The sequence below is a fragment of the Melanerpes formicivorus genome, unplaced genomic scaffold, assembly GCF_026170545.1.
Source record: "Melanerpes formicivorus ecotype bairdi unplaced genomic scaffold, bMelFor1.0.p_v2 SCAF_27, whole genome shotgun sequence".
Taxonomy (NCBI): Eukaryota; Metazoa; Chordata; class Aves; order Piciformes; family Picidae; genus Melanerpes; species Melanerpes formicivorus.
This window is the reverse complement of record NW_027142379.1, coordinates 7,965,452-7,992,236: the sequence shown is the minus strand read 5'-3', so window position 1 is coordinate 7,992,236 and position 26,785 is coordinate 7,965,452. Positions and strand designations below refer to the sequence as shown.

At 51.2% G+C, this 26,785-nt stretch overlaps 1 protein-coding gene across 2 annotated transcripts in view; it reads left to right on the top strand.

Moving 5' to 3' along the window:
- MAML3 (mastermind like transcriptional coactivator 3) overlaps positions 1–26,785 on the top strand; it is a 331,229-nt gene that overhangs the window by 298,752 nt on the left and 5,692 nt on the right. The window contains exons 3-4 of one of the 2 annotated variants that reach the window (XM_068154021.1): positions 18,386–18,625; positions 22,013–22,097. In XM_068154021.1, coding sequence (XP_068010122.1) covers positions 18,386–18,625; positions 22,013–22,097 — 325 coding nt within the window. Of the gene's footprint in view, positions 1–18,385; positions 18,626–22,009; positions 22,098–26,785 lie in introns of both variants that reach the window. The other variant, XM_068154020.1, reaches the window with a different exon arrangement.

Sequence of the window (26,785 nt, the reverse complement as noted above, 5' to 3'; positions counted from 1 at the left end):
TCTAATGGCTAACAACTCTCTCTGTGAAGAACTTTCTCCTCACCTCAAGCCTAAACTTCCCCTGGGGCAGCTTGAGACTGTGTCCTCTAGTTCTGGTGCTGGTTGCCTGGGAGAAGAGACCAACCCCCTCCTGGCTACAACCTCCCTTCAGGTAGTTGTAGACAGTAATGAGGTCTCCCCTGAGCCTCCTCTTCTCCAGGCTAAAAAATCCCAGCACCTTCAGCCTCTCCTCATAGGGCTTATGCTCCGAACCTCTCCCCAGCCTCGTTGCCCTTCTCTGGACACCTTCAAGTCTCTCAATGTCCTTAAACTGAGGGGCCCAGAACTGGACACAGGACTCAAGGTGTGGCCTAAGCAGTGCTGAGTAGAGGGGCACAATGACTTCCCTGCTCCTGCTGGCCACGCTATTCTCGATGCATGCCAGGAGCTAATGAAATTATAAGGATGAAAGTGGGGGCAGGGGGAACCCAACTCAAAGCCTGCAAGATAATTGCTGCCTTCCCCACCCCCCCACCCCCCCCTTTCTTTCTTTATTCAGAGAAGTCTGTAGTCTTCATTCACATCACTGATAGCTCAAACAAGACACTGCAGTTGAGTGGCAACTGCACCAATTAGCAGTGCTGCTGTTGGGTTGTGAATTGCATGTGAAATGTAGAATTTGTCCAGAAGTGCTAATGCAAATTGCTCAACAAAAATGTGCCCTCTGTGTCAAGTCTTTTCACTTGTTCTGACATGCTGATGTCTTCCCAGATTTCTCTGATCGGCAGATCCCTCTCTCAGCTGACAGCTACCAGAGCTCGGAAAGCAATGGCAATATTTCTTCTTGCCATTAGCTGTGTTTCTGCAAGGAGGGCTCCGAGCTGCTGCTGGGACCGGTTGCTTGCTCTTCAACAGCGTTTTGACTTTCACTTATAGGGCGTTTGACTTCACCTTTCCTGAATGAACTGCTAAATGCCCGCTGAATGGCTGCGATTTTACCTGCACAGAAGTTCAAAGACCTGGTTGTCTGCCACAGCAGTGATTTGGTCACTCTGCATGTGTTCAGCACCCTCTGTCATTGTCCGTGGTGATAACCTTTGTGCCTCACCACGTGAGGCTGAGTTACAATTGCCGTGGGAACTGTAACTTAGCATTTCCTGGCTGTCTCGGCGCAGGGTGTCTCATCCTGCTGCTGCCTGCTGTAAAAGAAGTGGAGCAAGGGCACATTGAAATCTTGGTGCTCACACCTTGAGTCCTGTGTCCAGTTCTGGGCCCCTCGGTTTAGGAAAGATGTTGAGTTGCTGGAAGGTGTCCAGAGAAGGGCAACAAAGCTGGGGAGGGGTCTGGGGCACAGCCCTGTGAGGAGAGGCTGAGGGAGCTGGGGTTGCTTAGCCTGGAGAAGAGGAGGCTCAGGGCAGACCTTATTGCTGTCTACAAGTACTTGAAGGGAGGTTGTAGACAGGCTGGTCTCTTCTCCTAGGCAAGCAGAACCAGAACAAGAGGACACAGTCTCAATCTGTGCCAGGGGAGGTTTAGACTGGGTGTTAGGAAGAAATTCTTCATGGAGGGAGTGATTGACCATTGGAATGTGCTGCCCAGGGAGGTGGTGGAGTCCCCATCCCTGGAGGTGTTGAGGAGGAGACTGGCTGGGGTGCTTGGTGCCATGGTTTAGTTGATTAGATGGTGTTGGATGCTGAGTTGGGCTCAATGATCTCAAAGGTCTCTTCCAACCTGGTCTGGTCTATCCTATCCTATCCTATCCTATCCTACCCTATCCTACCCTATCCTATCCTACCCTATCCTACCCTATCCTATCCTATCCTATCCTATCCTATCCTATCCTATCCTATCCTATCCTATCCTATCCTATCCTATCCTATCCTATCCTATCCTATCCTATCCTATCCTAGTTAGGCTGTGGGCAGATTGAAGTTGTGTTTGCAACTTCTTGTTCCGTGGTGGGTAGCACCTCTGAGTTGTAGTCACAGTTTAGGAGTGCCATCATGCTCTGTCCCCTGCAGACAGAGGATGTAAATAGATTTCCTTCCCCCCCCACCCCCAGATACTTCCAACCCAAGTGTGAGATAAGAGCTAACACAGAGAAAATAACACACCAGGGAGTACAAGGAAACAGAAGAGACTGCTGGACATCATGGAGCCAGGAATTTCTACTAAATTCCAGGCAGGGTTCAGGGTCAGATTTGTATGATTTTGGAAGTCTGCTCACAAAAATGAAATGCAGCAGGAGGGAAAGTGTGAGGGAACTGCTAGCTAAAGTGTAACATGGAAAAGAGCAGGTCACGATGGGGTGATGGAAAGTCTCAGCAGTGAACAAGAGATGATGTGTGAGGTGGCATATGCTGCAGCTGCATTTGAGAGCAAGGGAGGGGGCTGAAATCCAAAAGAAGAGTGAAGCCAAGGGAGGGCTGCAGAGAGAGAGATGGCACAGTCAAGATGACAGGCAAGGAAAATGACCTGGGCAGCAGCGCTCTGGCTGTCTGCAAGCAGGGTAAGATTGCAGCCGTCAGGGTGTGAGGTGATGAGAGCCTGGCTGTGGGACTCTGCAGGGAGGTTTGAGACAAGGATGACAAGCAGGTTATGGGCTGAGTGACAGGCAAGTGATGGTGTTGTCCGTGGGGAGGGAAGAAACAGGAAGGAGAGGAGACCGAGGGAGTAGGATGAGAGCCTGCTTTGAGCTTGAGCTGACAGTTATCCACAGGATGATCCCAAAGGCAGCACATGAATTTAGTTGGAGCAGACGGGGACTGGCCGGGGACAGAGGTAGGTCTGAGAGCTGCTGGTGTAGAGAAGGTCCTTGGATGTGTACAGAGAGTGAGCTTGCTCAGAGACAGGAGTAAGAGGGAGAGGAGGGCTGAGCACACAGACCCACAGGGTGGTGGTGTGTGGGAGGGTGCTCAGTGATGAACTAGTCTGAGCAGCACTGAGCCAGCAACTGAAGGTGTTGGAGTGAAGCAGGAGCGCTGGATTTCCAGTGCAGTGTGGTCAGAAGGAGGTGACAGGCTGTGACAGCGAGCCTGGTGTGATAGTGCAGAGCTGCAGCCAGACAAAGGATGTTAGAGGCTCTGTGACACTGCTGTCTGTGGCAGGCGAGAAGCAAAAGCCTGTTTGGAAGAGAATCTGTGTTGGAGATGGAGCCTAAATTCCATCTCAGTCATACACGTTGTAGGCTGCATGCTTGATAAGCTGAGAGATGACAGTGAGAAGAGAGATGGGGTGAGAGCTGGAGAGACACTTGGAGTCAGGGGTGGTTTGGATTTATTGTGTTTTGTTTTGTTTCTTTAAAAGGCATGAAGATAAAGTGTGCTTGTGGTGTGAGGGGAAGGAGCAAGAGGGAAGTGAGATATAAAAAGGAAGGAGATGGATGAGGGCAAGAGTGATGAGAAAGCAGAGTGCAGTGAGGTCACCAGGACAAGCAGAAGGGCTGGGCACCACTGGTGAAGCCACCACCTCAATAGCCAGGAGGGGAGAGCCAGGCAAGACATGAAGGAAAGTAATCAGAGGAAGAGGGGGATTGTGTCTTGCTTTGTTAAATCTCTCATGAGAGAGATCAACACAATCCTGTGCAGAGCCCTGTCTCCAGTGAAGGTGGGAGAAGGCAGGGCTTGAGGGGTGAGTCAAAGGCTGGAAAAAGACAGCAGGGATTGCAGCTGTGAGGGCCAGTTAAGCTGGTGAACACGAATGTGCATTAGGAAGATGGCAGGATAAGGGGAGGCAAAAAAGCATTCAGAAAGGAAGTTTAAAGCTTGGGAGATAAGCAGTTGTCTCAGAATAGATATCAAGGCTATCCAGAAAGCCTGAGATGGTGTGAATAAGGGCTTGATCTGCAAAGGAAGCCATACCTTGGAGACGTGGAAGCCTAGGATTAAACTGCCAAAAGCTGAGCTGAGGTAGGCCTTGCAAAAGAAATGAATTCAGTAGTGGAGTTCTCCTTAGCCATGTAAGTAAAGGAGACCTCAGAGAGAAGGGAGGGACCATGCAGGGAGAAGCATGCCAGAGTTAATGGTGAACTAAGCATAGCCCAAATCAGGATCCCTTGTCTCAGTTGTCACTAGAGCTGATAAGACTGGATGCCAAAACAAAGGCCAGGGGGCTAATGGAGACAGAAAGACCTTGCCCAAGGTGGAAGAAAAATCAGGTTTCAAGTACTGGAGCTAGGTAGCATGGATTCAAGGATGTAAAAATCAACTGACTTGTGAAATTATAGCCCTGGTGTGCCACCTCAGCTTAGCAGGAGCTAGTTACTGGGAACCACATCAAAGATGATGTGGCCTTCCTGGGCAGCTGCAGCGGAAGTCCACTTCCCTTGCTCTTGCTGGCTACCTTTGGGGAAGGTTTGGCTGTGGTGGGTTGAAAATTCACCCCCACCCACCCCCGACATTAAATTGGCCAGCCCAGCTCAGTTGGAAGCAATTGAAAGCTGTGTTTACAGGCAGAACTACAATCTACAATGGAATGCAATGAAGAGGAGGCTTGGGGGAGACCTTATTGCTCTCTACAACTACCTGAAGGGTGGTTATATCCAGGAGGGATTGGTCTCTTCTCCCAGGCAACCAGCACCAGAACAAGAGGACACAGTCTCAAGCTGTGCCAGGGGAAGCTTAGGCTCAAAGTGAGGAGAAAGTTCTTGAGAGAGAGATTTGTTGGCCATTGGCATGTGCTGCCAAGGGAGGTGGTGGAGTCACCATCCCTGGAGGTGTTGAAGAGGGGATTGGACATGGCACTTGGTGCCATGGTTTAGTAGTCATGAGGTCTGTGGTGCCAGGTTGGACTTGATGATCTTCGAGGTCTCTTCCAACCTTGGTGATTCTGTGAATATGTACCAAATAGAAGCAGGGAAGTCAATCATACCACAACAATGCAGCCAAGGTCAAGCAGAAGTGAGTCAGTATCTCTCCCAGAGTGAAGAAGTGAGAAGAGAAGGGAGGTTGTTTCGGTACAACCAGTTTAAGTTCCTTATCTCTCCATTGGGATTGTTTAGAGTTACCTTTAGTTTCTTTTTTACACCCAACAGTGATTTATTTGCATTTTACTGCTTTTCTGTTCAAGGTCTGTGAAAAAATTGTAAAGGCATAGCCTAAAACTACCACAGGAATTCAGAGGGGCTGCATGGGCGAGCATCTGCAGCCAAAGACAAGGGAATCATTCCAGCTCTTTGAAGTAGGTGTTGGACAGGGGAAGATCGTGGAATTTTAGCCTGCAGAAGAGGAGGCTCAGGGGAGGCCTTATTGCTGTCTACAACTACCTGAAGGGAGGTTGTAACCAGGTGGAGGTTGGTCTGTCCCAGGCAACCAGCCCCAGAACAAGAGGACACAGTCTCAAGCTGTGCCAGGGGAGGTTTAGGCTGGATGTTAGGAAGAAGTTCTTCATAGAAAGAGAGATTGGCCATTGGAATGTGCTGCCCAGGGAGGTGGTGGAGTCACCATCACTGGAGGTGTTTAAAAAGAGACTGGATGAGGCAGTTGGTGCCCTGGTTTAGTTGATTAGATGGTGCTGGGTGATAGGTTGGACTCAATGATCTCGAAGGTCTTTTCCAACCTGGTTAATTCTGTTCTGTGAATTTCTGCATGAATTTGTACTCCTGCCCAGTCCAAGAACACCAATGCACCTGCTTTGGTGTTTCCATCAGTCACTCTCCAGGTCTGCCAGGGCACCCCAGAGACATGAGGCACTGTGTTGTACGTGGCACACTCTCCCTCTGTGCTTCTGAGGAGCGTGGAGCAGAGAGAAGTCCTCACTTCACCCGCGTCCTTCTGGTGTGTGATCCTCCTCCCGTGAGGGCACAGTGTGAACGAGCTGGGGAAGAGCGGCATTAGAGGAACAGTTGTGTTCTGCAGATTGTTCCCTTGCAGAGCAAGCAGTGCCAGGAAATACCAGTCGAGATACTGCAGCTTTCCTGTGAGCACCAGGGACGTGGCATATGCACTCCCTGACCCCTCACCACGCTTCTGTGCCAGAGCAGAAGCCAAGTCAGCGGCAGTGCCAAGGCAGTCGCAGGAGGCACGCAGGAATGAGGGTGACTCTGTGACAGCCCCAAACCTTTGCTGTGGTTGTTTTGTTTGTGGCTTTTTTTACCTTGGCAGGAGCAGCACCATGGGGTGATGGCAAGCCTCTTCCCAATTTTTGAGGTAAGGTGCCCTGTGCATATGGGAAGGAGAGCATATGGCCCACTGTGTTTATTTCTCAGCCAGGATTCTTTCAGGCTTGGCAAATTGCAGGCTGCTTGCTGAGGAGCAGCGCAAGTGCCAAGCCTGACTCTCTAAAAATGAAAGGGATTTCATTTATCACAGCACAGAGAAAAAGGATCTGAAAAACGTCCCTGAGTGTGGAGGAAAGAAAAAAACCCAACACCTTTTGTTTATGCTCAAACAAAACAACTAAGGGGAAATGTAACAAAATTTCACTCAGGGTGAAAAACAAATCCCTGCAATCGTCCGCAGGAGACTTCAGGCAGCTTCTGCCAGGCATGAGCTAGAGCCAGGCTCTGTGAAAATACCTCAACAACCGGTGAACTCCATGGGGTACAAGGTGATAATGTGGTACAGGCTCGGGCCATTAGAAGGGAAGGGGCTGCCTGGTAATGGCTTAGTGTTTGCTGCTAGAGAGCTCCATTAGAGCATCTTTTGCTCATGCTTTTGCTTTTGCCAGGCCCTGCATTTTTCCCCTCTGTGTGCTGGAAGCTTTCCTTTCTCTTACAGCATTTATTTTTATTGTGTCATTTTCCCTCTGTTCCCCCTTTTCATTGGCCCTGTGTGACTGTTTGTTTAAACCATTTGCCTGCTTTCATCTTCCATTTTTCTTCTCCCCCCACCCGCCCTTCCCTGGGGCTCTCTAGCTGTGATTAGCCTTACGCTTCCCATTAGCCTTCCTCCCTCTGCTCCAGGATGGCCTCGAATGGGGCATTGATTAAAGCTAAAATCTTTAGCAGGAGGATTTCTAATAGGCACCAGTTTTGGGGGCCAGCCACCTCTGTGTACTCAGTTCTTGCTCCAGTTTGCTCCCAGAGCAGCTTCTGAAGCCCTGGGATATTTGACAGGGCCAAACTGGCACCTGGCGAGGGCAGTCCCAGCTCCCCTGGAGCAGCCTGATTTGTGCCTTTGCAAGTCCTCAAGCCATGCCTGTGGTGGAAGGCAGCGGGGACAGGGTGTGGAAAAGCACTTGTGTGGGCTGGCTTTTGAAGTCTCTCCTCCTGCCTTTTGCTCCGGGAAGGCTGCTGTGTGCTTTCAGAGCGGTAGGGCAGGCGCTGAGTGCTGCGACGGCACAGCTTCACGCAGCAGACTTTGAGAGGAGTAATTACAGCCTTCGTAATAGACATCAAATGTGAGGTTGGGCACTTTGGTGTTTCTTCAAACCCTCGCCCTCCTTTCTCCTTGCTGCCAGCCCTGCTTGGGGGCCGGAGCTCAGAAACAGGGGCGGTGATTGTGGGCAGGCATTGGGGAGCAGGGCTCCAGAGGTGGTGCCCAGCGGCTGGCTTAGGGGCTGGCTTTGCGGCATATCGGCAGTCACCTCAGACCTTGCCCTGCAACACTAATGCCAGGCAGCTGCTCTTCAGGGAAAGGAGGAATGCTCTGTACTCCCGGGGGGTGGGAGTAACCTCTGAGTAACTGCTGTGCTGTAAAACCACACCCAGGCTCGCCTCACAGAAGCTTGTCTGTGCAGCCCGTCCCTCTGCAGGTCAGATGAGTGCCTCGATTAACACCACCAGGTCACTCCTGCAACAAAATATGCACCCTAGGAAGAAGCTCTTTACTGTGAGGGTGGTGGAACACTGGAACAGGTGGCCCAGGGAGGTGGTAGAGGCTCCGTCCCAGGTGATGTTCAAGGTCAGGCTTGATGGGGCTCTGGGCAAGCCGATCGAGTTGCAGATGTCCCTGCTTCCTGCAAGGAGTTTGGACTAGATCATAGTATCATAGTATCATAGTATCATAGTATCAGTCAGGGTTGGAAAGGACCACAAGGATCATCTAGTTCCAACCCCCCTGCCATGGGCAGGGACACCCCACACTAGATCAGGCTGCCCAGAGCCTCATCCAGCCTACTCTTAAACACCTCCAGGGACAGGGCCTCGACCACCTCCCTGGACAACCCATTCCAGGGTTTCACCTTTTAAAGTCCTTTCCAACCCAGTGCCTTCTGTGATCCTATGAAAATCAGGTAAAATACCGTTTCACTTGACTGCTCCTCACTGATGCAGGCTGCTCAAGAGCAGGTGAGATTGCAGAGCAAGAGGATTCATTCCCATCACAGGGCTGGGTAGGAGCATCAGAAGCTGCTCTGGCTGCCTCACAGACCTGCCAGTCACAAGAGCTCGGGTCCCAGCTCCTCCGGGCCAGCTGGTGGCACAGGCACTACCCCCTGCCACACCCTGGAGGGAAGGGAGGCCATCCAGAGGGACCTTGACAGGCTGGAGAGGTGGGCACAAGCCAACCTCATGAAGTTCAATAAGAGCAAGTGCAGGGTCCTGCATCTGGGTCGAGGCAATCCCAGGCACAAATACAGGCTGGGCAGTGACTGGCTGGAAAGTAGCCCTGAGGAGAGAGACTTGGGGGTGCTGGTGGACAAAAAGCTCAACATGAGCTCTCAGTGTGCACTTGCAGCCCGCAAAGCCAATCAGATCCTGGGCTGCATCAGGAGAAGTGTGGCCAGCAGGTCGAGGGAGGTGATCCTCCCCCTCTACTCAGCCCTGGTGAGACCCCACCTGGAGTACTGTGTCCAGTTCTGGAGCCCCTATTACAAGAGGGATGTGGAGGTGCTGGAACGTGTCCAGAGAAGGGCCATGAGGATGATCAGAGGGCTGGAGCACCTCTCCTATGAGGACAGACTGAAGGAGTTGGGGCTGTTCAGTCTGCAGAAGAGAAGGCTCCGAGGTGACCTAATTGTCGCCTTCCAGTATCTGAAAGGGGCCTACAGGAAGGCTGGGGAAGGACTTCTCAGGATCTGAGGTAATGATAGGACTAGGGGGAATGGAATGAAGCTGGAGGTGGGGAGATTCAGGCTAGATGTGAGGAGGAGGTTCTTCACCATGAGAGTGGTGAAGCCCTGGAATGGGTTGTCCAGGGAGGTGGTCGAGGCCCTGTCCCTGAAGGTGTTTAAGAGCAAGCTGGATGAGGCTCTGTCCAGCCTGATCTAGTGTGGGGTGTCCCTGCCCATGGCAGGGGGGTTGGAACTAGATAATCCTTGTGGTCCCTTCCAACCCTGAATGAAACTATGAAACTATGAAACCCAGCACGTGTGTGGCATGTCTGTGGGGACTTACCCAGGACCTCAAGCTTCACTTTCCATTGAAGTGACTGAGGAGGTGGTAGGTTATAACCACAGCCTTGCAAGAGGCTGTGACTCGTGAAAGCAAACAGGAAGAGCTCAGCTCAGTTTTACACCTCACAAATGTTTCTCTATTTGTTGTCCTTATTTCTCTCACATACTTTTTTTTAAAGAGGTGCATGCCAAGAGGCTGTTTCAGGTTTAATTTGGGCCTTATGCTTTCCCCCCCACCCCCCCCTCCCCCCTCTAAAAATAATGACCAATAAAAAAATTGCAGTCAGAGGGAAACTAGGTATTTGAGCTAAATGACCAGTTCTTCCTCAGCACACAAACCCAGGCATTACAGCATTAAGCTTCCTACCTTGGAACTAGCTGCTGAAACTCAGGGGAAAGAGAGCTGAGGATAAAGAGAAGGTTCTGAGGAGACCTTGTTAAAGGCTTCCTTGCATTGGTTAGGCTGCACCTTGAGTCCTGTGTCCACTTCTGGGCCCCTCAGTTTAAGAAGGACATTGAGACACTTGAATGTGTCCAGAGAAGGGCAACGAGGCTGGGGAGAGGCCTTGAGCACAGCCCTGTGAGGAGAGGCTGAGGGAGCTGGGGTTGTTTAGCCTGGAGAAGAGGAGGCTCAGGGGAGACATTATTGCTCTCTACAACTACCTGAAGGGAGGTTGTAGCCAGGAAGGGGTTGGTCTCTTCTCCCAGGCAACCAGCACCAGAACAAGAGGACACAGTCTCAAGCTGTGCCAGGGGAGGTTTAGACTCGAGGTGAGGAGGAAGTTCTTCACTGAGCGAGTCATTCGTCATTGGAATGTGCTGCCCAGGGAGGTGGTGGAGTCACCATCCCTGGAGGTGTTCGAGAGGGGATTGGACGTGGCACTTGGTGCCATGGTCTAGTCATGGAGTCTGTGTTGATAGGTTGGACTCGATGATCCTTGAGGTCCTTTCCAACCTTAGTTATACTGTGATACTGTATCTGAAGGGGGCTACAAGAAAGCTGGGGAGGGACTTTCTAGGGTGTCAGGGAATGGTAGGATGAGGGGGAATGGAACAAAACTAGCAGTGGGTAGATTCAGATTGGCTGTTAGGAAGTTCTTCCCCATGAGGGTGATGAGACACTGGCACAGGTTGCCCAGAGAGGTGGCAGAAGCCTCATCCCTGGAGGTTTCTAAGGCCAGGCTGGATGTGGTTCTGAGCAACCTGATGTGGTGTGAGGTGTCCCTGCCCATGGCAGGGGGCTTGGAACTAGATGATCCTTGAGGTCCCTTCCAACCCTGACAATTCTATGATTCTAAAGCTGAAAAGCAGGAGTGATTTCCCCTGCAAAGGTTTCATTCCTGGGGAGGGGAGAAAACACTGGAGTTGCTCTTTGTAAGAGGCAGTGAGCCTGGTTTAGTTGTGCTGGTTGAAGTTTGACAGCATTCTGATGGAGTTCTGAATCCCACCAGCTCTGCTCAGGATTTGTGGAGTCAAACCACTGTGCTTGAAAGCAGAAGTGGGGTGGCAGGGCTTCTGGGGCCACCCAGTAAAACAACCACCCCTTCTGCCTCCCAGCCCTTGAGACTGATTTCTGATGGTCTTGAGCTCTTAAACGGTGTTAGGAAAAGAGCTGCTCGTTTTCACAGCCCTTTGTTACCTACTTTGTCACCAGAAATGAAGGAATTAGTCCCTCTAATGAACAAACAAAACCACACAGCAGCAATGGTCTGACAGACCCTGTTTGTTCTGTGGAGAGAATAAACTGTATTGCAAACAGGGGCAGGAGAGATGCAGGCGAAGGGAGGTGAAAGGAAAACAAATTGGCTGCACGCAGAGGTCTGGTGTCAAACGTCAGAGGGATCTTGTTGGCTCAGATACTGTATGAAAGACCATGGCAACCGGGGGGGGGGGGGGGGGGGGGGGGGAGGCTGGGGAGAGGTTTGCAGCCCCTCCCTGAGGCCGGATGACAGAGGAAATAGGTGAAGCCATCCACTCTGCAGAGCTGTGAAGTGGCACATTCCGTCCCTTGCTCCTGCACGCTGGCTCTTTCAAGGCAAGGAAAAAAAGAGGAAAGACATGAAAAAGGAAAGGAGCCTGAACTGAATGGATCTGTAATTCCCTTAGTCTCTCAGGTGGCACCATTCTGAGAGAGGTGGCTTTGCTCTGGGCAGCCTGATTTAGAGAGAGGGATCAAGATCGCTGCCAGCCAACAATAAGTAACAACATTACAAGGAACTTAATAGCAATATTTCTGGGGGAGGGGGTATGGGAACATGCTTTCAGGCTGCTCTGAAAACGCTGGGGAGAGAAGATGTTTCACTGTGGCACAGGAGATGGAAATGGAGTAATGTTTTTGGTCTCAGTGGTAGGTTGGGGACCCCCTTTTTTTACCCTGTGTGCACACAGAGTACCTACGAGCCCCCCACTAAAGGAGCAGTGCCTGCCAGCCTAGCACCAGCCTGGTGCCAGAGGGTGCCAGGGAGCAGCAGCTCAGAGGTGAGGGCAGAAGGGCTGTTCTAGTTCATCCATCACAGGCCATTCAGCCACACCACCACCTTGTGTTTACCCCAGGGGCTGTCACAGCCTCGAAGACATCAAAACCCGGAGGTCTGCCGTTTCTGAGGGGCAAGGAAATCACAGTGTAAAAAATCCCATTCTTCCTTCTGATTTGGAGCTGTCTTCAGCTTCCAGCCCATGCCTCTGGTTTGCCTTCTTCACTGGATGAAAGAACTCTTTAAAGGATTTCTTCTCCCATGAAGGTATTTTTATACAGCACGGTCACCACACCTTTCCTTTTGCTTTGTGGCAAGCTAAATGGATGGAGCTCGCTGGCAGGCACTTTCTGCCTCACATCATTTGTGTGGCTTCTTTCCCTGCTCTGCCTCTAAAATGTGGAGTTCTGATTGTCTCCACTTCCCTGGTGCTGTTCTAATGCAGTATGCAGGATAAGCCACCTCCTGGCTTCTGTTTGCTCTTCCTCTCTTTGTATATTCAGGGATGGCATTAGTGCACACACTGCAGAGCAGCACGGTGAGCTCACCTCCCATTGTCCAGCTGGCACAGTAAGACCTGCTTTCAAGTCTCCACTCCCCTCAGCTCTTTGGCAAGCACTTGGTTCCCAGGTGTGGAATACTCACCCTCTGTTGAATTCTGCCAGCATTTGCCTGGAACTTTCCCCTTGTCCCTGTGGTCCTGCTCTGCCCCCATGGCCTTCGACAGGAGCAGAGTCAGCTCACCGCATCCAAGGGCTCTGATTGTCAGGCTGTGCAGGGAGGGCTGGTGAGCAGGCTTGGCTGGTCCCTGCCTGTGCCTACCCACCCCCAGCTGCCCAGCTCTTGGGGCATCAGCTGGTGGTCATTCTCCTTGTTCTGGAAGAAAATTGTGTGATTGCTTTTAGCTGTAGCTGGCAGACTGAAGGGCATGCAGAAGGAATCGATCACTGCTTGATCAGGAAGAGGCATCTCAGATTTGAGACAGAGGCAAATGCCTTTTCCAGTCCCCTTTGTTCTCTTTTGAAAGTCTCTTCTGTTCACTGTGGATAACTGTACCTACATGCATACACATCATCCCTGACCTCCTGTGAAGGATCCCCTTGCTCCAGGAGATCCCTGGAAACACACTGTGAGGACTCAGGGTTTGTGCTCTTACTGCTTAGCTAAGGAGCAGGTTGTCAGCAGAGGGCAACTCCCATATAGGTGTTAGTTAAGCAGCCAGCTCCCTACAAAAGTACTGGGTGCTTTGCAGCTGCAGGAACCTGCCCAGATGTGTTATCCTGACCATTTGGAAGTGGTGGCAGTGGTGCCCTGTGAAGGGCAGCTTGGCTCTTGCAGTACTTTGGTTTTCTCCCATTCTGTCCCTGGGCTGTTGAAAAAAACCCAAGTGGCTGAGGATGCAGGGACAGGAGAGGTCCTAGGAGGGTCCCTGGGAGGCTTGGTGAGGGCCAGTGTGTGTTTGAACTTGGTCTGTGAGGGGAAGAAGCCTTAACACTGTCACCCTCCTTGCATATACTGGCCTCTCAGGTTCACCTGTCCCTGAGTGAGGATCTCAGAGCAGACCTGCAGCTTCCCTGGTCCTGACTGGAGCCTGTGTGCACAAGCCACTGTAACCAGGAGAGAGCTGCTTGCAGCCTGCAGGTAGCACACAGTGGCTTTGAGTGTTGTTGAAAACAGCCAGAGTGAGCAATCCAAAGTCACACTGTGCCACCTTCCCAGCTGTAACACTCTGGATCAGGGCAATCCCAAGCACCAGTATAGGCTGGTCAGCAGCTGGCTTGAAAGCAGCTCTGAAGAAAAGGACTTGGGGGTGCTGGTGGAGGAGAAGCTCAGCATGAGCCAGCAGTGTGCACTTGCAGCCCAGAAAGCAAATCACATCCTGGGCTGCATCAGGAGAAGCACAGCCAGCAGGTCAAGGGAGGTGATTCTCCCCCTCTGCTCCACTCTGGTGAGACCCCATCTGGAGTACTGCATCCAGCTCTGGAGCCCCTAGTACAGGAAGGATCTGGAGGTGCTGGAGTGTGTCCAGAGAAGGGCCATGAGGATGAGCAGAGGGCTGGAGTTGCTCTGCTCTGAGGACAGACTGAGGGAGTTGGGACTATTCAGTCTGGAGGAGAGAAGGCTCTGAGGAGACTTTATTGTGGCCTTCCAGTACCTGAAGGGGGCTACTGAAAAACTGTGGAGGGGCTTTGTAGGGTGTCAGGGAGTGATAGGACTGGGGGGAATGGAGCAAAACTAGAAGTAGGTAGATTCAGATTGGATGTTAGGAAGTTCTTCCCCATTAAGGGTGGTGAGACACTGGCACAGGTTGCCCAGGGAGGTGGTGGAAGCCTCATCCCTGGAGGTTTTGAAGGCCAGGCTGGATGTGCCTGTGAGCGACCTGCTGTAGTGTGAGGTGTCCCTGCCCATGGCAGGAGGCCTGGAACTGGCTGATCCTTGAGGTCCCTTCCAACCCTAACAATTCTATGACAGACAGGCTGAGTGATAACAGTATGTCTTGCCCATTCCAGGACAGCTTTTCAGGGACTGTGTGCCTGCACCCATGCAGGACACTCCTGTATCGCTGTGCCCACACACACAGGAGCACAGGGCCCTGGGGGAAGGAGCTGGGTTGTCCTCTTGCTGGTGTAGATCCTCAGGGGATCCTTCCAGAGCGGTGGCAGCCTGAGTCACAGGGTGAGTCAGGCTGTGGCATAGGCTGCTGGGTATCAGTGCTGTCAGCTGCTGATGGGCTCTGCAGCCAGGGGCTGGGTAGCTGGGGTGTTGATGAGGGTGTCTGAAGAGGCAGCAGTGCCCTTTGGTGGAGGAAGGAAAACACAGAGGTAGGGGAGAGGGTGTAAGGAGGAGAAAAGGACAGCAGGGAGTGAGGAGGAGGAAGGCTCAGAGTGCAGTAGGAGGATGAGAGAGCTGGCAGGCACTGGAAGAGCAAAGAGCATTGTCAGTGAAGCTTGGATTAGTTTGGTTTTGAAGCTCTGTAACTGTGTGAGTGCTGCACTTTACCTAAGTTGCTTAACTGGGTGCTAGGCTTCTCTGGTGAGACTGTGTCTGAGCCTGGAGCAGGCATGGTTTTGTAAGAGGCAGCCCTGCAGAGCTCAGCATTACTTCTTTCATCAACAGTGCAGTCACAATCATGTACCACTCAGCCCACTTCCAGGTTTCATCTGTGAGCTGGGCCTCCAGAGAGAACAGTGGGAGGAGGGAGGATGTGCACACCCATGGCTGGGTAGCTGAAAAAACCTGCAAGCCCCTGTTGGCCCTGAGCTGCTGCCAGGACTGGGCAGTGATGCACAGCCTCCACCTTGGAGGTTGAGAGCAGCACTGCCAGGCTGCAAAGGTGCTCATGGTGAAGAGCTCTGCTAGGTGCTAGGGAGTACTTTCCTGCCTGCAGAGACCTTTTGCCTGGCCTGTGCTCCTGTTTTTGGCACTCACAGCCCAGGGCTGCTCCTGGTGATGTCAGCAGGGCCTTTCATCATGGGTTGGGAAGAGCTTTGGCCAAAAAAAGTGGAAAAGAGAAGAAATATTCCGGGTGGGAGCATGGTGTTCTAGCTTGATGAAGGAGGCCTGGCTTTATAGCTAGCATTAAAACTGGAAGCAGAAGTTTTCACTGCGAGTAGCTAAGCTCTTGTACCTCTGAATGACTAAAGGCACAGCGCTGGGAGCAAAAACCTTTGTGCTACTCTCTGCGTTTCCTCCGCTGCTGCAGAGTGCAGGGGGCTCGTGTCAGCTGGCAGGGCTCCTCTGCCAGCTCTGAACTCACTTGTGAGGCGGCCCAGCACACAGCAGAGTGCCAGCTGCGGCCTAACCGGGGCAGCAGCACGTCCCTCAGCTGTGCCAAGGCAGCAGCTCTGTCCCAAGACTGTTGTGGAGCCATTCAGCGAGGGCTGGGGCTGCAGCCCCGAGGGCAGCTGTGCGCCGAGACTCGGCAGAGGAAGCTCCGGGTGATGTCACTCCACAGCATGCCCTTTGGCTCCGGGGTTTTTCCTCCCCCTTTCCTTTTCCCTTGTAGTGGCTGCAGCAAAGGCTCCATGATTTGGCAGCGTGGCATTGCTTTTGTCTATAAATGGAAGCAGTTGGCCCGTCTCCCAGTATAACACAAGATAGTTCTGTGCATCAGTTATGCAATCTGTAGCTTGATGACTTCATCAGAAGTCGGGGGAGGGCCAGGGAGTGGTAAGAAAAAGCCTTTACCATCCACTCTGCTGGAGACAGCTGATGTCTCTGTGCATTCCCCAGAGCAGCTCAGCAGCAGGGCTGGGTGCAAGAGCAGCTGAGGGATCAGGGATCCTTAGTGGGTGCATTTCCCTGACCCGGCTTGGGGAAGCCCCAGCAGCTGCCCTCACTCTTGCGGTGCTTGACCAGGCTGTAAAGTGCAACACGAGACAAGACTGGGGGAGAAATGGAAAGAGGAGCTGGGAGGGAACTTTCAAACCAGGGCAGATGTTAAAATAAGAGAAGGAACCTAAATACTGGAGAGCTGCCTTTCAGCAGAGAGCCCTTCAGGGAATATCTGTGCAGAGTAGAGATGTGGACAAATGGTATTTTCTTGTTATTTCCTCAGAAGGGTCCTTGAAAAGCTGACCTTCATGCAGAAAGGCTGACCCTAATTTCCTAAGCCACACTCTGGCATCGATTTTAACCCTTTCGTTGACCGGGTCGGGCTGGGTGCCGTAGAGTTTACTCCTGTATACATTCCCAATCACACAGCAATTGAACTGTCAGCAAAGCAGAGGAATCTAACCCTGGCATGCTTTGCGTGGAGGATCCTGAAGTGACTGAGGTCCTTTCCAACAAGTGAGTGTTTCTGAATGAATCCCCACCTCCACGGGACAGCTGAAGAGCTTCTAAGGAGCTGCTCCTACCAAGCAGTCTCTGCCCCTGAGGAAGCCGGAGCTACCCGGGAGCAGTGGTCACAGATTTAGCAACTGGTCCCCCCAAAAAGAGATGGCCTGGGTTACCTGGGATGACACCCATAATAGAGGTCTCACGGGCACCCATGAGTGGGGGACTGTAGCCCAGAACACCCTTGTGGGCTTTGCTTTCCAGCTCAGACGCTCCGGGGTATACTCAGCCCAGCAGAACCGAAGAGTACCGGCACCACCACCGCAAGCCGGGATGTGCGGGTGGCTTTCCCAGCTCTGGGTGAAAAGTGTCCTCCACCGTCCCTTCCCCTGTCCCCCGCCTCGGTTTCACCGGGCAGGGGTCGGTCCCGCTGCTTTCGCTCCGTCCCGCCGGGCTGGGGCCGGTGCCGCTGCTCCCTCTCGGTCCCGCCGGGCCGGGCCGCGGGCGGGCAGCGACACCTGCCGGCGGCGCCGGTGTCTGCAGCCCCGCCGGGCGCGGCGGCTGGACGGGGCTGGGGTTTGGAAAACCAGGGCCGGTGGGAGGAGGTTTGCAGCTAAGAGCTTCAGAGGCTGAACGGCAGCCGCTTGCCTTAGAAACTGCCCCGGGTTCGCAGGGTGTAGCCACAGAAGCAGCTTCAGTGTGGAGGAAAGCTGCGGGTTGAGTAAGAGCAGCTGATAAGACACTTTGGTACCCTTGGTGGCCAGCCGTGATGTGTGTGTCTCTGTAGTGATGGAGGTCCTCCCCGGCTCTGAGTCAGCCAGGTCCTAAAGCCAGGAGGAGCAAAAGGCAGGGTGGCCGACCCAAGTGTTCCATCCCATAAATGTCACTCTCACTATAAACTGGGCAGGTTCCCTGGCATGGTCTCTTCTCCTGATGGCTCCCATCCTTGGAGGGTCTCACCCAGCATTCTGCTCTGAAGCCAGCTCCCCCATTTGCTGTGGCTGTCGCCTTTGCACTGGAGCTGTGGTGCTTCCAGTGCTTTACATCCAGCACTCACTGCTGGGAAAGTGCAGCTCACAGACACTGCATGGGCTGAATATGACCTTGTGTACTTTCTACTAGTGTTAGTATTAGGGGAGTTAATTATTACTTTACTAAACCTGTTCCCATTCCAACCCACAGAGCTCCTTTCCTTCTCCTGCCTCTCCTTTCCAGCCAGGTGTGTCATTTGGTGATAGAACAACTGGCTGAATGAAGACTGAAACATAAAGAGGAAGCAGGGTGGTTGTAGGAGAAGGTGGTTGTGCCATCACACACCCTTCAGCTACACACTTTTGGTCCTTTGGTGCTGGATGGAAATCTTAACCACATTTATGTAGTAAAGTCCTGAGATTCTGGTGCAATACATGGGAAATGAATCCTGCTAGCTCCTGCTCTTTGTCATGTGCACCTAAAACCTTGGCTTCTCAGTCCAGGGGACTGTGAAAGTGATGTTATGGAGAAAGGGAATTGGAGAGAAAATACATTTCTTGTCTCCATGATGAGGGAGAAAAAGGTTGGGAAAACATGCCCCTGAAGTTAAGTATCCTGGATGAAACTAAACCTAGTGCACAGCTTTATTGTTTGATTATTAATGGATTTTAAAGTGCTCTTGTTTCATCTGTGGTGGCTTTGAACTCCAGGAGAGAAGAGGAACCAGCTACCTGCTCCCTGCAGGGAACAGCCTGTGGCTTTGTCACAAGCATCTTTCCAAAGACACTTACTTCAAGCTCCAGTCTTCACTCAAAGACTCAACACTTGTTGTTAATGAGCCAGAATTTCCCCTGCCCATGGGAGTAATGAGGCCTTCTCTCTCTTTCTCTCTCCCTCTCTTTGCACAGGAGCAGCATCAGGTGGGATTGTCTCGGACCACGGGGCCCATGCAGCCTTCTGTCCCACCGGGCTCCAGCAGTGTGGTCACAGGCACGAGCTCTGGGGGTCCCTTCCTGGGAAACCAACCTCAGGCAGCCATCATGAAGCAGATGCTGATTGAGCAGAGAGCCCAGCTCCACGTGATAGAGCAGCAGAAACAACAGTTCCTAAGAGAGCAGAGGCAGCAGCAGCAGATCCTGGCAGAGCAGGTACAGTATCCCTTTGTCTCAGGCACCCCAGTGCACATAAGTAAGAGAGCAGGAGCACTAGAGACTGGGCAACACCAACCCTGCCTTCTGTGTTTGGTAGCTGATCCTCTGTGGCTCCTGTCATGGTACTTCAGCAGTAGTTATCAAAGAAGAGGCATCTGCCTCTGCCCTGCTATTAGCTTGACAGATATTGCCCAGGTTCCACTGGAAAAGTAGATCCTTAACCTGGTGTCTTATGGTGCCTTTGCTCTGGCAGAAGCAGACCCTGCTGCAGCTACAGCAAATAGGCTGAACATGAGCCAGCAGTGTGCCCAGGTGGCCAAGAAGCCCAATGGCATCCTGGCCTGGATCAGGAACAGTGTGGCCAGCAGGAGCAGGGAGGTCATTCTGCCCCTGAACTCAGCACTGGTTAGGCCACACCTTGAGTCCTGTGTCCAGTTCTGGGGCCCTCAGTTTAGGAATGATGTTGAGTTGCTGGAAGGTGTCCAGAGAAGGGCAACAAAGCTGGGGAGGGGTTTGGAGCACAGCCCTAAGAGGAGAGGCTGAGGGAGCTGGGGTTGCTTAGCCTGGAGAAGAGGAGGCTCAGGGCAGACCTTAGTCTACAACTCCCTGAAGGGAGGTTGTAGCCAGGTGGGGGTTGGTCTCTTCTTCCAGGCAAGCAGCACCAGAACAAGAGGACACAGTCTCAAGCTGCATCAGGGGAGGTTTAGGCTGGATGTTAGGAAGAAGTTCTTTCTAGAAAGAGAGATTGGCCTTTTGAATGGGCTGACCCAGGGAGGTGGTGGAGTCCCCATCACTGGAGGTGTTTAGGAAGAGACTGGCTGGGGTGTTTGGTGCCATGGTTTAGTTGATTAGATAGTGTTGGATGATAGGTTGGACTTGATGATCTCAAAGGTCTCTTCCAACCTGGTCTGGTCTGGTCTGGTCTATTCTATTCTGTTCTGTTCTATTCTATTCTACAGTTGCTGGTGCCCTCCCCTCCCTCTGACTATGGTCTTGCCCTGGTAAAAGCTATGTAGAGCCACTCAGTGATCTGGGACAAAGAATAGATGTGGGTTAGCAGTAACCTAGCAGAGAAAGAAGAAGTTAGTATTTACCCAGATCAACTCTTTAATCTGGTTTATCACATACTGGACTGAGCAATTAAGTTAGCACAAAGCAGAGGCAGCATCAAGGGAGGAGCCACAGGCAAGCCACCTTTCACAGTGGCACTGTGGCATTGCTGCAGTGGAGCTTCTGGAGCTCTTGGGCTTTGCAGTATATTCATGCTGCAAATGACCCAGCCTGACTGGTAATGTCTTGTGCATGTTTAACTTGGCTGCAGTTTAAAAGCAACCCATCAGCAAGTCACACTGTTCAGTTCCTGTAAGCTCATAGCCCAGTTTAACTTGCAGTCCTCTCATGTTTCCTAGATAATGTTCTAATAGGTCAGGAATTGCTTTTAGCTTGGCTTCACCTCTCTTGCTGGGGAAACACAGTTTAAGATCTGGGGCATACTTTAATTAGAGTTAGAACTTGTGCATGCTGTATGGCCACAGAAATACTGACAGCCTTTCCCCCTCCTCCTGGTCCTCCTGGGAAATGGTGAAATTCACCCCCAAGGAACAGGAAGGATGCTCCTAGGATAAAGAGGTTCAGGGGTGAACCAGATTAAGCAGGTTCAGGGGTGAACCAGATTAAGCTGGTTCAGGGGTGAACAAGTGCAGAAGAGTGAGGGTACAGTAATGTTCCCCCATTGTGGATCAGGCCAATTCAAATGCATCACCCAGGAGCCAGTCCCTGACCTGGCTGCTGAAGGCAAGCCTGTAAGTGTTGAAACCACAGGCTGAGGCTGTCCGGTGTGTTGGCTTGGGTGGAAAGTGACAAAGTCACAGTCCTCAGGCTCCTGCCTGCTGGGTGGTTTGTGCCTAATAAGGTTCAGTGCTAGTTCATAACACATACTTCTGAGCAGAGGGATTAGCACTTGCTTCTTCCCCATCTTTGCCATTCTCCTGCCATCCTTACGCATCCCTGGCTTCGGACACAGTGTTTGTACAGCTGCAGATGACGCACCGAGACCTGTCCTTTTAGTAAGTCTTTAGTCAAGATACCCTAGGCTCTGAAAGCTCTGGCAAACACACTCTCTGATTCTATAATCAGCCCTTGGTTCTGTTTTAGGTGCATGAGCATTCCTAGAAAATTACCACAGAGGAGCAGTGTGGGCTGGGGCAAGGGAGGGAAGCGTTTAGCAGGCACCTGCTCCCCAAATACCATTCACTGAATCACAAGAGGAAATGTACCTGCTCCTCTTCTGGCACAGGAATGATCCCAGGCTACAGTGCCCAGGTCAGGATGCAGTACTCCTTGCAGCAACTGTTTGGAGTGCAGAGGTAGGGGAGAGCCTTGTACAGGGAACAGAAACGTGCCCAGAGAAGGGCAACGAGGCTGGGGAGAGGCTTCGAGCACAGCCCTGTGAGGAGAGGCTGAGGGAGCTGGGGTTGCTTAGCCTGGAGAAGAGGAGGCTCAGGGCAGACCTTAGTGCTGTCTACAACTACCTGAAGGGAGGTTGTAGCCAGCTGGGGGTTGGTCTCTTCTCCCAGGCAACCAGCACCAGAACAAGAGGACACAGTCTCAAGCTGTGCCAGGGGAGGTTTAGGCTCGAGGTGAGGAGAAAGTTCTCCACAGAGAGAGTTGTTAGGCATTGGAATGTGCTGCAAGAGGAAGCAGAGAGCTGTGCACAGGCTGCTTGGATTGCTCTGCTGAGGCCAGCTGCCTGTATGCAGTGCTATCCAGGCACAGACAGCACACAACAGAGCTTCTGATGCTGAGGAAAGTTCTTCCCAGAGAGAGTTGTTGGCCATTGGAACGCGCTGCCCAGGGAAGTGGTGGAGTCACCAGCCCTGGAGGGGTTCAAGAGGGGATTGGAGTGGCACTTAGTGCCATGGTTTAGTCATGAGGTCTGTGGTGCCAGGTTGGACTTGATGATCTTTGAGGTCTCTTCCAACCTTGGTGATTCTAGACCTTGGCAAGGCTGGGGGAAGGAAAGGATGTGAGGCTGCATTGCCCTTAGACCTGGGTGAGCAAAGCCGTTTCATATCCTTCCCTCTCAGCCTGAAGACAGTTAAGTTTGCATTGTAGGGGTCGAGATGAAGTGGTTTTAAGAGAGGAGAGTTGATGTTAGCCTCTGCTTTTTCCTTTTTGAACCAAAGGGAGTCTGTGTGCTGAGCAGCCCAAGTGCTCTCAGGAGAACTCTTCAAAAGACTCTGCTTGTCTCTCCAGAACAGCTTGCTAGATAAGAAATGCTGCAGCTCTGCTGCAGTGCTTCTGCCACCAGCCCCTTTCTCAGCTCCCTAATTAACTAATCATCTTTTTCTCTCCTGCTTTCCTCCCCTCGTTCGTTCCCAGCAGTTGCAGCAGCAGTCGCATTTGCCTCGGCAGCACCTGCAGCAGCAGCGGAGCCCCTACCCCGTGCAACAGGTCAATCAGTTCCAAGGTAAAAGTCACATTCTTTTTGCCTCTATGGGAGTCAATGCCTGTCCCTGCTGAGGGCAGGTGGAAGTGGATGTGTTTTGTGAAGAGCAGGGTTTCAGCAGCGTGCCCGAAGGGGAAGGGAGGCTGTTGCACCCGGGCACGGGCTGCGTGTTCTTCTGGCCAGCTTTGTGTACTTAGCTAAGCTCCTAACTTCCCTTCTGCTCCCCTCACCAGGAGCTGTGGGGGTTTTGTTAGGCATTTGTTTTCCCTCTTTGACAGCTGGGTTCTGTGAATTTGTCTTGTTTGCCTCCACTTTCATCATGCTGAGTTTTTTCATCTATAGAGTCGTAGAATCACAGAATTGTCAGGGTTGGGAGGGACCTCAAGGATCAGCCAGTTCCAACCCCCCTGCCATGGGCAGGGACACCTCACACTACAGCAGGCTGCTCACAGCCACATCCAGCCTGGCCTTAAAAACCTCCAGGAATGGGGCTTCCACCACCTCCCTGGGCAACCTGTTCCTGTTTCATCTAATGCTTCCTGCTGTACTTTGTTTGTTCCCCCTTATTCTTTCCCCACTTTGCCTCATTTGATGAGCAGAGAACTTCAGAGAGGTCATGCTTACCTGGAGGAGTGACTGATAGATGTCAGGTGTGGCAAACAGTAAGACAGCCAAGATGTAAATGGAGATTTGTGTTTTTTAATCATCTCAAAACCAGCAAGTATCAATTCAGTGTGCTCACAGGTAGCTGAAGACTGTAAATGCAATCACTTTGGCATAGGAAAAGAACTTAATGCTGAGGTTTTTAGGTGCAAAGCATCAGCTGCATGTCTTCCCTAACCATGGCTTCTACACAGACATGAAATGAACATGCACTGGCATTGCATATTCATGACAGTGCCATGTAACCACAATGGAAAACAAGTGGAGGCAAGGCTGTTGCAGTTCTCACAGCCAGGAAGCATCCTGGTCATAGAATCACAGAATTGTTAGGGTTGGCAGGGACCACAAGGATCACCTAGCTCCAACCCCCCCTGCCATGGGCAGGGACACCTCACACTACATCAGGTTGCTCACAGCCACATCCAGCCTGGCCTTCAAAACCTCCAGGGAGGAGGCTTCCACCACCTCCCTGGGTCACTGCTGGTATAGATCAGTGTGGCTCCTTCTAATCAATCACCTTTTCAGTTTGTATTTGTGGCAGCATAAATTCTGTATGAAGTGATCCCACCACCCCCTCAGTAATTCATTTGCAACATCAAAATGTGTGTGCACTGCCATACATTGAGATGCAGGTGTAAAATCTTTCCAAGAGCCAGAGAAGAGAGTTTAGGCTAAGCTGACAGAGCAAGGAGTTCATTTTCATAAGAGAACTAATTTAAAGGTAAATATTTCACTGCCTTTTTCTTTTCCTTTCTTGTCTTGTCTTGTCTTGTCTTGTCTTGTCTTGTCTTGTCTTGTCTTGTCTTGTCTTGTCTTCTCTTCTCTTCTCTTCTCTTCTCTTCTCTTCTCTCCTTTTCCTTTTCCTTTTCCTTTTCCTTTTCCTTTTCCTTTTCCTTTTCCTTTTCCTTTTCCTTTTCCTTTTCCTTTTCCTTTTCCTTTTCCTTTTCCTGTTTAGTCACAAGAATGCAATCCAGTGCAGTAGGTTATGTGTACATGAGACCAGAAGGTGGCCCAAAATCTGTTGCATCTCTCCTTTACCCTATTCCTCGTCTGATCTCCTGCCTCTGATGCTGTGCAGGGTAGTTAACAAAAGTAACACTTCATGGTAGTGACTTGTTTAGAATAGAATAGAATAGAATAGAATAGAATAGAATAGAATAGAATAGAATAGAATAGAATAGAATAGAATTAACCAGGTTGGAAAAGACCTTCGAGATCATTGAGTCCAACCTATCATCCAACACTATCTAATCAGCTAAACCATGGCACCAAGCACCCCAGCCAGGCTCTTCCTAAACACCTCCAGGGATGGTGACTCCACCACCCCCCCTGGGCAGCACATTCCAAAGGCAAATCTCTCTTTCTATGAAGAACTTCTTCCTAAACATCCAGCCTAAACCTCCCCTGGTGCAGCTTGAGACTGTGTCCTCTTGTTCTGGTGCTGGTTGCCTGGCAGAAGAGACCAACCCCCAGCTGGCTACAACCTCCCTTCAGGTAGTTGTAGACAGCAATAAGGTCTCCCCTGAGCCTCCTCTTCTCCAGGCTAAGCAACCCCAGCTCCCTCAGCCTCTCCTCACAGGGCTGTGCTTCAAACCCCTCCCCAGCTTTGTTGCCCTTCTCTGGACACCTTCCAGCAACTCAACATCTTTCCTAAACTGAAGGGCCCAGCCCAGTTTCCAATTTAAAAAACCATAGCTGAAGATGCATGAATTAAGTTTTTAACATTATCTGCATCTCAAGCACTTGCTGGAGTCACTGTAAAAAGAGACTGCTTGTGATCAAGGAAGGAGGAGGTGACTGGATGGGGTGCTTGGTGCCATGGTTTAGTTGATTGAATGGTGTTGGGCTCGATGATCTCAAAGGTCTTTACCAAACTGGTTAATTCTATTCTATTCTATTCTGTTCTGTTCTGTCCTGTCCTGTCCTGTCCTATCCTATCCTATCCTATCCTATCCTACTTCTATCCTATCCTATCCTACTTCTATTCTATTCTATTCTATTCTATTCTATTCTATTCTATTCTATTCTATTCTATCCTATCCTATCCTATCCTATCCTATCCTATCCTATCCTATCCTATCCTACTTCTATCCTATCCTATCCTATCCTATCCTATCCTATCCTATCCTATCCTATCCTATCCTATCCTATCCTATCCTACTTCTATCCTATCCTATCCTATCCTACTTCTATCCTATCCTATCCTACTTCTATTCTATTCTATTCTATTCTATTCTATTCTATTCTATTCTATTCTATTCTATTCTATCCTATCCTATCCTATCCTATCCTTATTCTATTCTATTCTATTCTATTCTATTCTATTCTATTCTATTCTATTCTATTCTATTCTATTCTATTCTATCCTATCTTATCCTTATCCTGGTTCCATTCCATTCCATCCCATCCCAGGGTGCAAGTGAGCAGAGCCTGACCCCTCCCTCTTGACCCCCAGCCCTCAGATATTTATAAACATCAATTACATGCCCTCTCAGTCTTCTCTTCTCCAAACTGAACAGCCTCAGGGCTCTCAGCCTGTCCTTATATCTCCTTGTACCTTAAGTCTTACATTTACATCTTCTCTTTGCTAGCCTTTGAGCCAGGGTTAATTGCGTGCCTCGTACTCTCCGAGCTCCACCTGCAGAGCTGCAGTAGGGCAGTGACTCAAGCCACAGTGAACCCGTGGCATAATCAAGAGCTCTGATAATTGTTTTTAAATAAAGGTAGTAAATACAGGAGCATATTGTTGTCTCAGAAATCAATAGCTCCCCCCACACACACACCATGAAAGCAAGACACAAGCATGGTTCAGTTAGCTTGCCACGGTGTGGGATTTAACAAGGTTAGGCTTTTCTGGTTTCCCATCACTGGCCTAAGGTGGAATAAAATGTGCTTAGAATATTGATTCCCTAATACACTCTCCCTGCTCTGACTGTCCACCCAAAACAATTTTTCTTCTTTCCATAGACTTAATCAGTAAGAGTGATATAGAAAATCCATTCATTTATGCCTCCTGAGCTATTAAAAAATTGATTGGCCTTCTGAGCCTGACATTTCCATTTTCAAGGCTTACTTTTGAAAGACAATGGAGATATTTTAAAGAGGGCTTCAAATGGTGAGCTGAAGCCCAGCTTGCTCTGCTGCCACTGAAGGAGGCCAGTGCAAGCTGTCTCACTTGCTTGCTGGGAGCTGAATTAGGCTTATCTGAAGAGCACGAGGGCTACTGAATCATGGTGCACATGCAGCTGTGGAGTATCATAGCATCAGTCAGGGTTGGAAGGGACCACAAGGATCATCTAGTTCCAACCCCCCTGCCATGGGCAGGGACACCCCACACTAGATCAGCCTGGCCAGAGCCTCATCCAGCCTGGGTTTAAACACCTCCAGGGACGGAGCCCCAACCACCTCCCTGGACAACCCATTCCAGGGCTTCACCACTCTCATGGGGAAGAACCTCCTCCTCACATCCAGCCTGAATCTCCCCACCTCCAGCTTCATTCCATTCCCCCTAGTCCTATCACTACCTGAGATCCTGAGAAGTCCTTCCCCAGCCTTCCTGTAGCCCCCTTCAGATACTGGAAGGCCACAATAAGGTCACCTCGGAGCCTTCTCTTCTGCAGACTGAACAGCCCCAACTCCTTCAGTCTGTCCTCACAGCAGAGCAGCTCCAGCCCTCTGATCATCCTCCTGGCCCTGCTCTGGACACCTTCCAGCACCTCCACATCCCTCTTGTAATAGGGGCTCCAGAACTGGACACAGTACTCCAGGTGGGGTCTCACCAGAGCTGAGCAGAGGGGGACAATCACCTCCCTCGACCTGCTAGCCACACTTCTCCTGATGCAGCCCAGGATCTGATTGGCTTTGCGGGCTGCAAGTGCACACTGAGAGCTCATGTTGAGCTTCTCCTCCACCAGCACCCCCAAGTCTCTCTCCTCAGGGTTGCTTTCCAGCCAGTCACTGCCCAGCCTGGATTTGTGCCTGGGATTGCCTCGACCCAGATGCAGGACCCTGCCCTTGGTCTTGTTGAACCTCCTGAGGTTGGCCTG